The sequence below is a fragment of the Ylistrum balloti genome, unplaced genomic scaffold, assembly GCF_031769215.1.
Source record: "Ylistrum balloti isolate Yb309-2 unplaced genomic scaffold, AGI_CSIRO_Ybal_v1 Utg371068, whole genome shotgun sequence".
NCBI classification, from domain to species: Eukaryota; Metazoa; Mollusca; class Bivalvia; order Pectinida; family Pectinidae; genus Ylistrum; species Ylistrum balloti.
In genome coordinates this window covers 49,069-62,611 of record NW_026782590.1, presented here as the reverse complement: position 1 = coordinate 62,611, position 13,543 = coordinate 49,069, and the positions used below count along the sequence as shown (strand labels likewise).

Genomic DNA, 13,543 nt, shown 5'->3' with positions numbered 1-13,543 from the left:
CGTCAAAATTTTATGCTACTCTAAATCATTCTTATTTTAGTTTCATTTTTATTTTCAACTACATATATAAGTATTTTTAATAGTTATCAACAGTATTAAACGGGAAGTAAATTTTCGAAAAAAGAAAAATAGAAAGATATACAAATGTATATGACTCCCACAATGCATCGCGCGGAAAAGAAAGTCAAGCCGCCATATTGGCATCGCCTCGCAAAATTTACCACCATAAACGTGAGTCTTTGTCATTGTATTTACAAATTTCGATGTCTGATTATCATTAATACACAACACAAAACATTTTCTTGATGTACAGGTAATGAAGAAAATGTCGATAAGGTTGTTTCATTTAATGACTAGGATCAGCAACTTGTAGGGGCGATAATCCAATGATTACGGTAATGTCCGGCAGATGGAGTAGGAGTAAACTTTCGATTTATGAACCAATGAAAACGAAGTACTGATACTCAGCCTCAGGGGCGATAGCAACATGCTGAAGAGCATTGAAAATGCTCTTAGCATAAAAACATAGCACAGATTTCCTTGATATCAATTGAGCAATGCATATGAAAGTTAATTGCAAGAAAAAATATAGAAGTCTTTTCAGTCTTTGAATATATAATGTTTGTTATGGTGAACTAAACTGCTTTTATCTGTTACAGTGATGTACACACATCATTTAGGTGAGAATTACCACTGTAACTAGAGACACATTAACTTTTAAATTACCTTCTTTTTCTTGTTTTTCCCTTTTGACCTCTGTTCCTGGGGAGCTTCCTCAACCTGTGTTACTTTGATCTCACACTCCTCCCCTGAACCAGAATCATTCTTATCTTCCTTCTTGTTTTTCATCTTTCTGTCCTTTCGGGACACTTGAGTGGTCCATCCTGACAACACATATCATAATATCAAATCCGCCATATCATTATAAAAATATTCAAATGGCAATGTTAAGTTAATTTTGCTACCTAAAACAAGTACACTGCTGTTCAAATTTATCTTTGTCCTTTCGCAAAATGCGATCATTATTTTTACATTTGTTATTTCCCTTTACTCATACACTTAACACTGCAGGATCACATGTACACAAAAGCTGTATATTGAGCTGCATAATAACATCCTCAACAAGTAGCATTAATTCAATCTAAAAGTTTCCTCTATTTTTTATATTCAAAATGATTCATTAGTTATAAAATTTAAATAAATGTGACATGATTTTATTCAACAGGACCTCATGTCATTATTTTCACCTAGGGCCTCACGAGTGCGACACAGCTTAAAACAAAATTTAAAACATTGTAAGGTTTCATTTATGTATTACAATATTGAAGATGCTAAGAACACTAGAAGGTCAGACAATTAGTTTTTATAACCATGAAAATATAATTCAAAAGTACTGACATTACTGAAAAGCTTAAAATGTTAATGATAAACATTTCCTATATCTATTTGTAACTTTAAATGGATATGCAGTTCTACTTCCTGCACCAATATTTCTCAAAATCTATCACCTCTTGTCAGCTGTATGTAACATAACTTTCGCTGGGCTAGACAATGCACAGATTTACTTTCAAGTAAAGGAATATTTTACCCAATGATATTAAGAATGTCCACTGTTTTTCCACTTTTAAAAGAAAACTTATTCAACACCTTATATCTATGTCTTAGATCTCTTTGTGATATATTTGACATTCTTATTCAACTTTTTTACCACCATATTGACCTAAATTTTAGACTATGCTATATTAGCATATAACTATGTCAATTTTTATCTGTTTGCTATATTAGCATGTATGTATATTAGGCACCTGCCATTTAATTGATGAAATATTTTTGCATGAGTAATTGTGCATTCTATGATAATTTTAATTAATGTCTGTGAAATTTTTTTCCAAGATATAGTTTAAAATCCCATTGTTGTTTAATATGTAGATTGTAGTTTAAACTTGATTCATGTATGTAACTTTGTAGATTTTAACTAACATTATTTTACTAATCAGAGGACCATGTGGAAAATTAGCCATTAGCTAAACATGTTTTATATCCTCAATAAATAAAGTTTATCTTCATTATTATTATTATTATTATTATTAAAGTCATATATAGTATACGAGTATCCCTGTTTTTTCACTTAACTAAAATACTTTTAAAGTTTTCTTGCTGTATTCAGTTGGAGATGTGCAGTGTAAATGCTTAAAGTTACAGAATGGTTAATGCAATGTACAGAACAGAATCCGTTCAATTATATCCAAGTCTAGACCGGTCAACTTCCTTTATTTCTACAAACTGAACACTCCCTAAGCCAAACAAATAATCATGTCCCATGCATGGTCGGTTTAAAGAAAACTTCTTTACAATAGATTATAAAGGGTCTATTCAGTATCTGTTGACCACTGATTTATAGTTTAAAGATGCTGCCCTTGGAAGTGATACAAAATGAACATGTGTGCCTTCAGCAATCAAGAAAAATTTAACTCTCCATTACTCAACCAATGATACAAATATCAATAAGAAACTTGGCATAAATGTGTATTATAATCAAATAGATCTATGATGTCGTTAACTATACTGATTAGTTTAAAAGATAATTTTTAAGAGTCTTTAAAACTCTTACTGGCATCAATTGTCAAGAATAGAATAGAAATCAATGATCCCATAACCCTGTGTGTTCTAGCTACTATCTTTATCTCACCTCAACTTTAAACCAGAAAAATGTTAGGTTGTGACTGTCGCAAATCTCAATCTGAACAGTGTTATGAACACCTAGCCTGTCACTTTTGGTAAGTTTCTATAACACTTGCTTGTCTCATTGCAACTGATGCATGCATAACACTGTTTTAAAAGATGGCGGCATTATTTTTAACACAATATCGCCACCTGGGGTCATGGGTCACTCGGACAATTTTAACCAATCAGAAAGTTAGGATTGGTAGTAACATCTACTTCCAAGGGCTGTGACAATAGGCTGAAACAGTAACTGTGCTACCTTTAGCCTAATTATAACAACATACCATCTTCTTCTATTTTTGCAGACGCTATAGTAGGAACAACAGCTACCTCTTCCTTGTTTTTCTTTGCCTAGGAAACAAGAGCACACATACAATAATAAATTCCAATTTTCAAACCATGATATTTTATGCCCCTTCTATCTATGCTGACCAACTACCTTTCCCCCTTGAAAAATCAAATGCCAGTGCACAATTACATCAATTATCCATCATCGAACCACAGCATTTACCATCCACCCCAAAAAAGGCATCATCATGCTCCCACCTACAACATGTAATGATTATAAGTCAAAGTATAGGTTATGACTAGTTACAACATTTGACCATACTTAAATTAGAGCTGTCACATCTTCAAAAAAGGTCATACAAGTGACCTAATTAGGATTCAAGATGGAGGATGAAAGATAGCTTAACTAAGGTTAACCAGTAAATTACTCTTATAAAAGGTCTTCATTTCAAGGTACAATGTATACTGATGCAAGTTATTTACAACCTCAGGTAATTTAAACTATTTTTCATTGCCTACCTTTTTAGTCTGAATTTCTGCCTTTTTTGCACTTTTGTTTCCAGGAGATGGGGACTTGGCTGGTTTATCAGCATGTTTAGGCGATGGCTGGGGTTTGGTTGGCACACTGGTTTCTTGGGTCACAGCCGTGACATGGCCATTAGTTTGACTTTTCTGTTGCTACAAGACACGAAAACAATGCATTAAGCACAAGTGTCAAAAATATCTATGAAAGTTTCGCATCAAATTGAAATTTAACATCAAAATCAGAAACTCACTTGCAAAACATAAACATTCTCTTCATCTTTTACTTCATAAATGACATCATGATCATATATAGATATATAGACATATTCTAAATATTACAATTAATGCAATTCGTTGGTGATTAGACTTCACTGTAGTATACAAGAGGTGTTTAGAAAGCACTTAAATCTAAAGCTTAACAATATACATGTAATTTAACGACTTAAAAGTCATGTAACTGCCACACTTTTTCAACAATCAAGGAAAAATTATGATGATTTTAAATATTTTAAAATGAAAAAAAAACCCATTTATTTTCTAATTTAACAAAAAGTAGGATAGTTAATTCCTAAAATAATCGCTTATCTTGTAACTTGTACAATTTCACATTTGTTTGCTTTGCATTAAACAGGATTTTTTGTGATATGTGTTCATGCTCAATATGCTATTTTAACACTATTGGAATTGTCATTCTTCATTATGCTGGTCAGTTCGAGATTCCCGTAAATAAGAACAATATACACTGATTCAGTCATGACAGTCTTCAATCCTTCCCTGTTTTATTATGTCATTCTTTAAACCATATCTAACATTAAAGTTAGAAGTTAATTTCATAAACATTTTCTATTTTTCCAACAGTTAATTCAATCCAATAAGGAGCATGACATTCTCTAATACAATTACCTGATCCTACTTGGTAACAACTGCATAATACATGTACCTAATTTACCAAAAATAAGGGACAGTTTAAAAATTACATTATCAAAATTTAAATCAATATGTCTATTAAATAGTTCAACAAAATTAAGTATTTAATCATTCTCCCACACTGGAGACATTTATGTGGTGGTTACAGTGACTCTACAACAGCTGTGTTAGACCAAGCAGCTTTAGAAAGTACATGACGTTGTATATTGGTGTAACACTACATTTAAAAACTTTACTGTACATTAGAAACAGACTTGCCAATAACATGAATGGCACTCTAGAAAAAATCAATACTTTGTGCCGATTTACCTAGTAGGTATATTTAAGTCTTATCTAACAGCTGCCAATGTTTCTGATTAAGTGTGTATCAACAGCCTATGTAGGTTCTGTGGTGTGTGTATTATAGGCCATATCGTCAACCTGTTAGCTCTGCTCACAGAATTTCAAGTGATGACCTCCATAGACATATCATAAATTTTAAACAGTGTCTTCCTGATCTGTAAAATCTAACAGTACATGATAGTGATGACATCTATCACAAATACACCAATTCATAATTATATTGTATATCATTGTAGAATATTACTAGCTGACAAATTTTTAACAAGAAAATGTCTGTAAAACATAAATCATAGTTTTGATGAATTTGCAAAAAGTTGCAAAATGTGTCCTTTTACCCTTTAATCTTAATTGATGACCTTCTTAATATGATTAGGTGTAGAATTTGATGTTATGAAACTATAGAGTAAATATGAACCAAATCTGTTCTCTTGAGAGGTGCTAAAAATATGAAACTGATCAAGAATTTGACGGGACACAGCAGGAAGGGACAGAGGGACATATTGTGCTATATACCTCTCACTTTGAGGTGTACGACTAACACAACTGTAGTAAACCTTTTCATAATCGTACATTATATGGTACATTATTGCATCCATGTACAAATAGTAGGCAGTGTCCCTCTCTCACATCAAGAAGTAATTACGAATCTGCAAATGGAATCTCCCAAATGCAATCTAAAATCAAGTAAATCTCAGAAAATAAGCTTTTTCAAAATACTTTTTGAACAGGGGTGAGGTAAGACTAAATATTGTGTATGATTGAAGCAGGAAATTGCTGTACCACTTGGTTTGAAGGATTTTTACTGATTTCATGAGTCTCTATGCAATGTACTAAAAATGATGTACTGTGGGATCAACATCTAAGAATGAATGGGAGTTCCATAGGAAAAAGACAACTTCAAGACTCAAAAATGTGTTCTAAAAATCACGTCAGTATTTACTTCAGATGGTAATAAGCTGAAATGCATCAAAAACTCCTTAAAATTACCTAACATATTTGTCTTGTTAATTCAATGAAGGAAACTTCATAATGTTTTCTAAAGCCTGCATAATTCTTCAGTGACTTGGGCACATCTGTTTTCTCATTGCTTTATTGGGTACTGGTAGTTATCTATAATCATGTTTTTTCACAGCCTTACTTTGCAGTAACTTTATCTCCTGCTTTCTTATATTAGATATTATTGTTTAAATGAGCAAAGTCACCTTCTCCTTTTGATTCTTATAATAATCATAAACTGCCTAAAATGGACAGTCACCTTCTCCTTCCAGCTTCTGTTCTATTTGCCTATCTTGACAGTCATCTTCTCTTTTCTTTCATGTAAAGTGATTATTGCCTAACTGGACACAGTCACCATCTCCTCTTTTCTTATTGCCAAACTCAACACTGTCATCCTTTCTTCCAGTTTTCTTATTGAATAACTTGGTACAGTCACCTCCTTCTGTTTTTTATTGCTTTAATGTAGCTATCTGAGCATTCACCTTTTCCTCTTTTTTCTTACATGATTCAACTCTATTTTGATGATTTTAGGGACTCAGATATTTGAGTGCTGGACTCATGACTTTCCTGAGGGTCTCATTCAAATTTTGCGGATCCATCATGTCTGTCAGTAATGGGACATTAAAATTTGGGAAATGGTATTCTGTACCTAAATGTACACATTCTCCTTCTCCTATTTTCTTATTGCCAAATTGGACACTGCCACCCTTTCTTCCTGTTTTCTCACCATGCACTGTCAACTTCTTTTCTTTAAATGCCTAACTTACAATAGATATGTACTTTCTCCTGTTTTCTATCAATTATTGTCTAAATGGATCTGGTCACCTCTTCCTCCTGTTTAAATAAAGTCTAACACAGTCATCTTCTCATCCTATCTTCTTTTAACCTGTAGCTTAACTTAGCACAATCACCTTATCTTTCTATTTACTTATAAGCTATAGCCTAACTTAGCACAATCACCTTTTCTTCCTATTTACTTATAAGCTATAGCCTAACTTGGCATAGTCACCTTATCTTCCTATTATCTTATAAGCCATTGTCTAAATTGGCAGTTACCTTATCTTCCTACTTTCTTATAAGCTATAGTCTAACTTGGCATAGTCACCCCATCTTCCTATGATCTTATAAGCTATAGCTTAATATTTTTTTTTCAATTTAAGGGCAGTTAATCATTATACAAGATGCTGCCCAAAACAAAATCTAACCTCCATTTGAATTTATCTTATGCATAATTGAAGTTCAATCTCTTTATCCATCAAGGATCAAGAAGAAAATTTTACCAACACCAATTATGATGGAATAAATGTCAACTTGGGCAACACTATGTAATATGCCCCTGCCTTTCATGGCCACAGGTGTCTTAAACCAAAACTTTCTGTCTCCAAAATAATAATTCAATGTCATTATTCACATCTATTATGCTGTTACTGATAGGTATATTTTTATTGACCATGTTCATTTTAGAGACAGAACAGACATGTTCATAAAAGTGCTAGAAACACATCCAACATGGATACAGTGAGTTAAACGATTATTTAAGCAACGTCACAGAAAATGTGTGGTCATTTCAAAGCGAAAATAATTTATTTTCCTCACTAAACTTTTCAGACCTTACAGTTTGCAATTTTTAAGCCAATCACAAGTGTGTGTTTTTTCTCTCTCAGCTTTGACTTATACTGCTATTAGTATCATTGATAATTGCGGCGCATTTGAAATTATACGTCAAAGTGGAGAGAGGAAAATGACAAAATAGAATCGCTTAAAAATAAGGTCTGATAAGGTTAGTGAGATAAGTAAACTTGTTTTGTATTGAAATGAACCCACAATTTGTGGGTATGCTGCAGGAATAATTGTTTAATTCACTGAATCCATGGTGGATTTGTTTCTACCACTTATGAACAGACCCATTATGTCTCTAAAACGAGCAAAGCAAATAGCATAATAAATGTGAATACTGACAATAAATTATCATTTCAGAGACAAAAATTTTCCGTCTTTAGGTGTCTGGGTTCTGGAACATCCACAAGTTTATAAAAAATAAACAAGTTCATCAGAAGAATGAGATTTTCATCCTCAAACTGTTAATATTCCAGAACGCAAGTACCTGTGTTTACCATAAAGCATAACTTTTTTGTTTGCGTTCATATCTAATCTGTATCATCATTGGCACCCCATAATCGACATTGGTTACAATTTCTTCATTTTCCGTTGAAATTTCTTTTGATACGAAAATGCATTCAGAAAGCATACTTATAGAAGGTATGACACATATAGTGTGTCATTACGTTCGAATTTATGTGTCTGCTGACATTAAATCAACCTGATACCTTGGCTTTCTTTGGCTTCTTTTTCTTGCTATCCTCATCAAAATTGAAGCTCGGTGGCTGGGCAGGTGATTTAAAACCAAAGGCAAAAACGAGAAATGCACACAGCAGGACACCAAATACAGGTACTGCCACGTGCGGGGATACCACCTCTGTCAGCTCCATTGCTTACAGCTTTTCAAACAGTCTGTTGTGTGATAAATGCGCTAAAATATGGTATCTTTAACTCTGTGTATGCATCCCCTTCATTATACGACGTATGGAGCTCATGCTGACGTCGCGTGCTTTCTACGTCATCAAAATGTGTGTATTGATATTTTAGAAAATAAGAGAAAGCATCCAAAATGAATATCAAACTCAACTTTCATTAAATAATGGTAACAGCAGGGAAGTTAACATATAATTCTATTAAAATAAAGTCTTTACAAATAACGACTTTAACAAACACGATGACGTCATTCACAAGACAATATGGCGACGCGATGTATAGACTCGCGTAGAAAATTTACGAAGCAGTTTTGGTGCAATACAAGACAAATTATGTGAAACTTGCACATTTAATTTTGCTACCGTGGAGAAGGTGTGTTTGTAAATATGATAATCGCCGATATATGCTTTTATTTCCATGTCTTGGAAACCCACGACAGGAAGTGATTAAGCAACATGTTTATAAACAACCTGATGAAACGATTCTATTTTTAACACCATATCGAATGTTTCGAATGTTGTCTGATTCATTTAGCAACGAAGCTTATGTGATGTCATACACAAATCAATTAGTTGATCTTTTCGTGGGAGATTGGCTTTTCTTACGGATTTTAAAGACCTGTGGACTAAAGCAGGACGTTGCAGAAGGTATTAAAACATGTTTATTTCAACAGCATTTTTAAAACACTGAATGCTGGTTTCAGTCTAGGACTTTGTCAATGAAAATCCACGGGAATCAAACGCATCCAACAGTGACACGTATATGTAGGTTTAAACGCTTCGCAAGGAAGCAAAACAAAAAAGGAAAAATATTTTTAATATGTCATTACAATTAAATGTTCTATTTAATCAGATATATATGTTAACATCATAATAAATAATACATGTTTTTGACCTAGTAATACATTTTCTGCTTTCTTGAACTTGTATGATTATATCGAATTGTTTTTTGACATAATGTAATTTCTACATACATTTGTAATAAAGATAATTTCAGAAGTATAAATCATATACTTGAATTACTTGGTATGTAGTTTGAAGGTTTGTTTTAACTTTTTTTGTGTTTATATTCGGAAATATTTTGAAATCAATTATTGCAATGTTGCTTCTATTAGTAAAATGGGAGATGACGATAGCTTCAAGAGAGAAGAAAACACAATCAAGCTTCCCACTGCTTTCAAAAGGTTACGGGTTCAGCCAGAAAAGTAAGACTTTATATCTTAATCTAGATTGTTTTTTTTAGAGAAATATCTTTGATTTATCAAGATTAGTTTTTCAGTCTAGTTGGACATTTCAACTTTCAACTTTTTGCTGCCTTTTCATCATAATTTTTACATTAAACTTTACAATATACCCTTTGCTTACTAAAATCTCATTGAATTCTAACTCACATTCATAAAACAAGGGCAAAAGAGATGCTTGTGAAAGTGCAAGTCCTGTAAATTTGTCTTGATCTAGGTAATTATCTAATGTAAATAATGAAATATTTGGAACATTACATCCTGAAGAGATGTAAGTAATGACAGTGAAATCAACAGTTCAGGAATCAGATGTTTGTTTTTAAAATCACTGGACTATTGGGATCATAGATATGATCATGAAGTCTTTGATATGGCGATAGCCGACATGAGCCGGCATCTGATGACATCCCTTATCAGGTTAGATGCAATGGCAGGTGAACATTTAAGTCAACTGTTATTTGAACTTATTTAACATTATTATGAATTGCGATATTTATTTTCCTTTCCAGATACATATTCCACTGCTATTTCTTTTGCTGGAGTAGTATTTTCACATCCAGGCTATAGTGCCTCAGTTTTGGAGTACATACCACAATATGATGCAACCTGAAATGGGCCAATTTAATTTTAGGTCCAGAGGTCATTTGCCCCCAAAATCTTGTGATGTATTTAGTTTATATAATTAATTACATGAATAATAGCATTTACTTCACAAAAGGCACTTGATAAAACACCAAATGGTTGCTATTTCAGCCCTAAAGATTCTCCTGACATTGCAATTAGTGAAAGTGTCCTTGTTGTCCAAGAGCTTTGGTTAAGGTAAGTTAATTGTAGGAAATATTTGATTTTTATGCCCCCGCCATTTATGGCCGGGGGCATATAGTGTTGCCCATGTCCCAAATCAGTATATACCACCTAACAACTTCATTCGGAAAGCAATTTTCATGAAACTTCATACAAATATCAAGTATGGAAAGACCTCATGCAGTGTTGAATTTCTCGGCATTCTAAAAAAAGATGGCCACCAGGGGGAGATAACTCAAAAAAGAGGAACATCATCTTATTTCTACATAATATGGTACTTGTGGGTTTTAAGGCATAAGGAACTAATATACTCCCTCATTTTTTCCAGAGAACAAAATTCCAAATTCATGTACGTGAAATCAACTTGTCAATTTAAGTATGAAACTTAAGTTGTACATAGTTGCATACAAATTAACAAAATCATCTCTTTCGGACCTTTCACTATTATTTCACATGGGGGGGGCGGGGGCATTCATGTCTTACAGACATTTTCTAGTTTTTTCAAGAAGCATATACCATACAATAAACTTTTATATTACTGGTATTTTTTAGATCATTTTTAAACAAAAATATTTCAAACATCTTTTATTGAAATGTACTGATGTGATAATGCTCCTTATCAAAATATAATTTGTACTTTTTAATTAGACAGTACATCGAACGTTAACTTTAGTTGCTTCATCTTAATTATATATATGTTATATTAACAAGGGATAGAAATGCTCAAAAGGTGAAAAGTATTCTACTTTATCGTAACTGATAAATAAAATAACCTTGTCTTTATCATGAGCGCTGCCAACCATTTTAACAAAGCTTAGTAAACAGATTAGAGTTTCTTTATGACTTTTATTTTGTGATTATTTCATACCATCACTGGAATGGGGAAAGGGGATCATAAAAACGTCTTTAACATAATACAAATTGTACATGCATTATGATATTTCATGTAGAATAAAAGAATTATCTCATAGAAATAACCACAGACTTCTGAATTCCATGCAGTATCAGCTGTTCTAACCACAAACATGTTCACCAACTTACAATCCTACCAGGTGGATTTTTTATCGATTTAATTTCACTTGGTCAAGGATATTGTGAAAAAACTGGGTCATATGAGAAGTTTCTGCCTTCTGTACTACTGTTACATATTAGATGTGGTTAGTCAAACTAACACTTTGGTGTCACATGTACCACATGACCAGTTACCTCATTGAATTTTGCACTCATACATAACAGGTACAGGTATTTGAGCGACACCATATCAATGGTAATGCTATTTGGATTATGATTTAACATAATTTAACGAAAACCAAAATTGTGGCCAAAACACTGTCGCCAGTTTTTAAAATTTATTTCCTATTAGACATCTTAATTTGGACATGTATGAAACAGACCATAATTCTGGCATATCATTCTCAAAGGTACCTTAGCTTTGTTTTCAGGATATGTATAGTATGAAGTATTACATGATACAGGTGATTTCAACTCGCAACACTGGTTTAAATCATTTCTGAAACATTGAATGCTTTATAGGGACAGTGGTGGTCAGCAGAAAGGGTCAACCAAGAGTAGCGATAAAAGCCATCAAAAGTACAAGAAAAGCAGCAGCAGGATGGAGCCATACCCTCAAGAAGTAATTTTTTCCATGCAGAAGATGACCTTGAAAAAGGAGGAGTGTAATTCTAAACATTGTCGTTGCTCATCAAATCATGGTGATTTGGAAAACCGAAACAAGTACAACTATGCCAACATCTCAGGATCACCTCGTCGTTTAATTCGAGAGGCAAGACTTAAACTGCATCACTCAGAGAAAGACAGAAAGCATATCATTAGGTCAGCTAGACTCAAACTGATTAAGAAGGATAGAAAGAGTGATCCAACTGGGTTAAATGTTATGAAACTTTCTCATTCTAACAACAATTTTTCTGACAGCTCTGTATTTGGATCAGGTACAAAAAGGGTTCTTAGTGATTTTTCTAGTATGTGTATCTCTTCTAAGAAAACAGAGACAAATGAGTCTATTGCTTTATTTGGTGTTGATCATCGACAAAATACATCAGGTGGTAGAAAACATTCTCGTGACATTGATTCCAATAGTAACTCTCCTGGTTCTTCCTGTAGTCCGAAAGCCAAGACCGCACGCCATTCTAAGACCAGATCTGCCCCTGGCAGGTCAGTGGAATCTGTGGTCAGCAAGGCTAGTCAAGATCAAGTCTTAGAGAGATCATGTTCACAGGAAGCAAGACTTGATGATATGACTGTAAATGAATTAGCAGGCTATTTTGAAGATTTTGTTTACATCCCTAAAAAGATGTCAAGCATGGCTGAAATGATGTACACGTGAATAGAGTTCACCTTATTTGTGTTCAGTGCTATTTGGTTGAAGTCTTGTTGCTTATCACCTTTGTTAAACATATTGTTCAAATAATTCACTTTTTTAATATGTAAATATGAGTATTAATTTTTTTTTCTTTTCCTCTGATCTGTTCTCCAACGGAGTTGAAACCTGATATTTTGTAGTAGTTTGATGTCAATGATTTCAGTGATATTGTAAATTTAAACAAAGTTTTTGTCACGGAAATTTCAACCATTTTGCACAAATTGTGCAGAGCAATTTTAAAGATAAAATGTAATTAAACTTGATTAAACACGTAACATCTTGGCAATTGTATATTTGGATTATAGTTAGAAGAATTTATTGTGATAAATCTGAAAGCTTATTTACTAACGTGACATCCTGCTTTTAGGCCAGTGTTAATTAGCCCATGCTCGTGTATGATTGCCCTATTGTTGCATTCAATCTTGATTTCTGAAGTTTTGTTCTCATCCGTTTAGCCTTGTATTGATATTTTGCATTGCTTGAATAGAGATGGAACAAATAAGAATTTTATGTAATATGGTATTTTCTATTTAATTAAATGTTATGCATGTAGTAATACACGTTTTGTACATGAAAACAAATGGAGGGAAGGTGGGTTATACAAGTTACAAATCTTAATTACCATCCAAATGTCATGTACAACATTTTGAATTTATAGCAAATTCTTAGTGTGAATAAAATGTTCATTTTGTTTTTGAGAATTTTGAGTTGACTACCTTATGAATTAGAGTGGAAGACCTTCAAGGTAGAATTGATGAGAAGTATCAAGAGGTCATTATTTCATT

General features: G+C 33.0%; 2 protein-coding genes across 3 annotated transcripts; one reads left to right on the top strand and one right to left on the bottom strand.

Annotated features, from left to right (window-relative positions):
• Positions 1–726: 726 nt before the first annotated feature.
• Positions 727–8,291, bottom strand: LOC132560485 (protein TonB-like; the record flags this gene model as incomplete). The annotated part of the gene is made up of 4 exons (XM_060225150.1): positions 8,130–8,291; positions 3,532–3,690; positions 3,009–3,075; positions 727–884 (listed from the first exon to the last, which is right to left on the bottom strand). Coding segments are annotated over exons 1-4 (546 nt in total), but the record flags the coding sequence as incomplete, so codon positions are not given.
• Positions 8,292–8,607: 316 nt separating this feature from the next.
• Positions 8,608–13,459, top strand: LOC132560483 (uncharacterized). Of its 2 annotated transcripts, none has more exons than XM_060225147.1 (4): positions 8,608–8,706; positions 9,449–9,538; positions 10,328–10,393; positions 11,912–13,459. In XM_060225147.1, exons 2-4 carry the CDS (start codon positions 9,453–9,455, stop codon positions 12,720–12,722), a joined length of 963 nt encoding a protein of 320 aa, XP_060081130.1. In that variant the 5' UTR covers positions 8,608–8,706; positions 9,449–9,452; the 3' UTR covers positions 12,723–13,459. The 2 variants fall into 2 exon arrangements, with proteins under 2 accessions (XP_060081130.1, XP_060081131.1); XM_060225148.1 differs by lacking the exon at positions 8,608–8,706 and adding an exon at positions 8,713–8,981.
• The last annotated feature ends 84 nt before the right edge of the window (positions 13,460–13,543 follow it).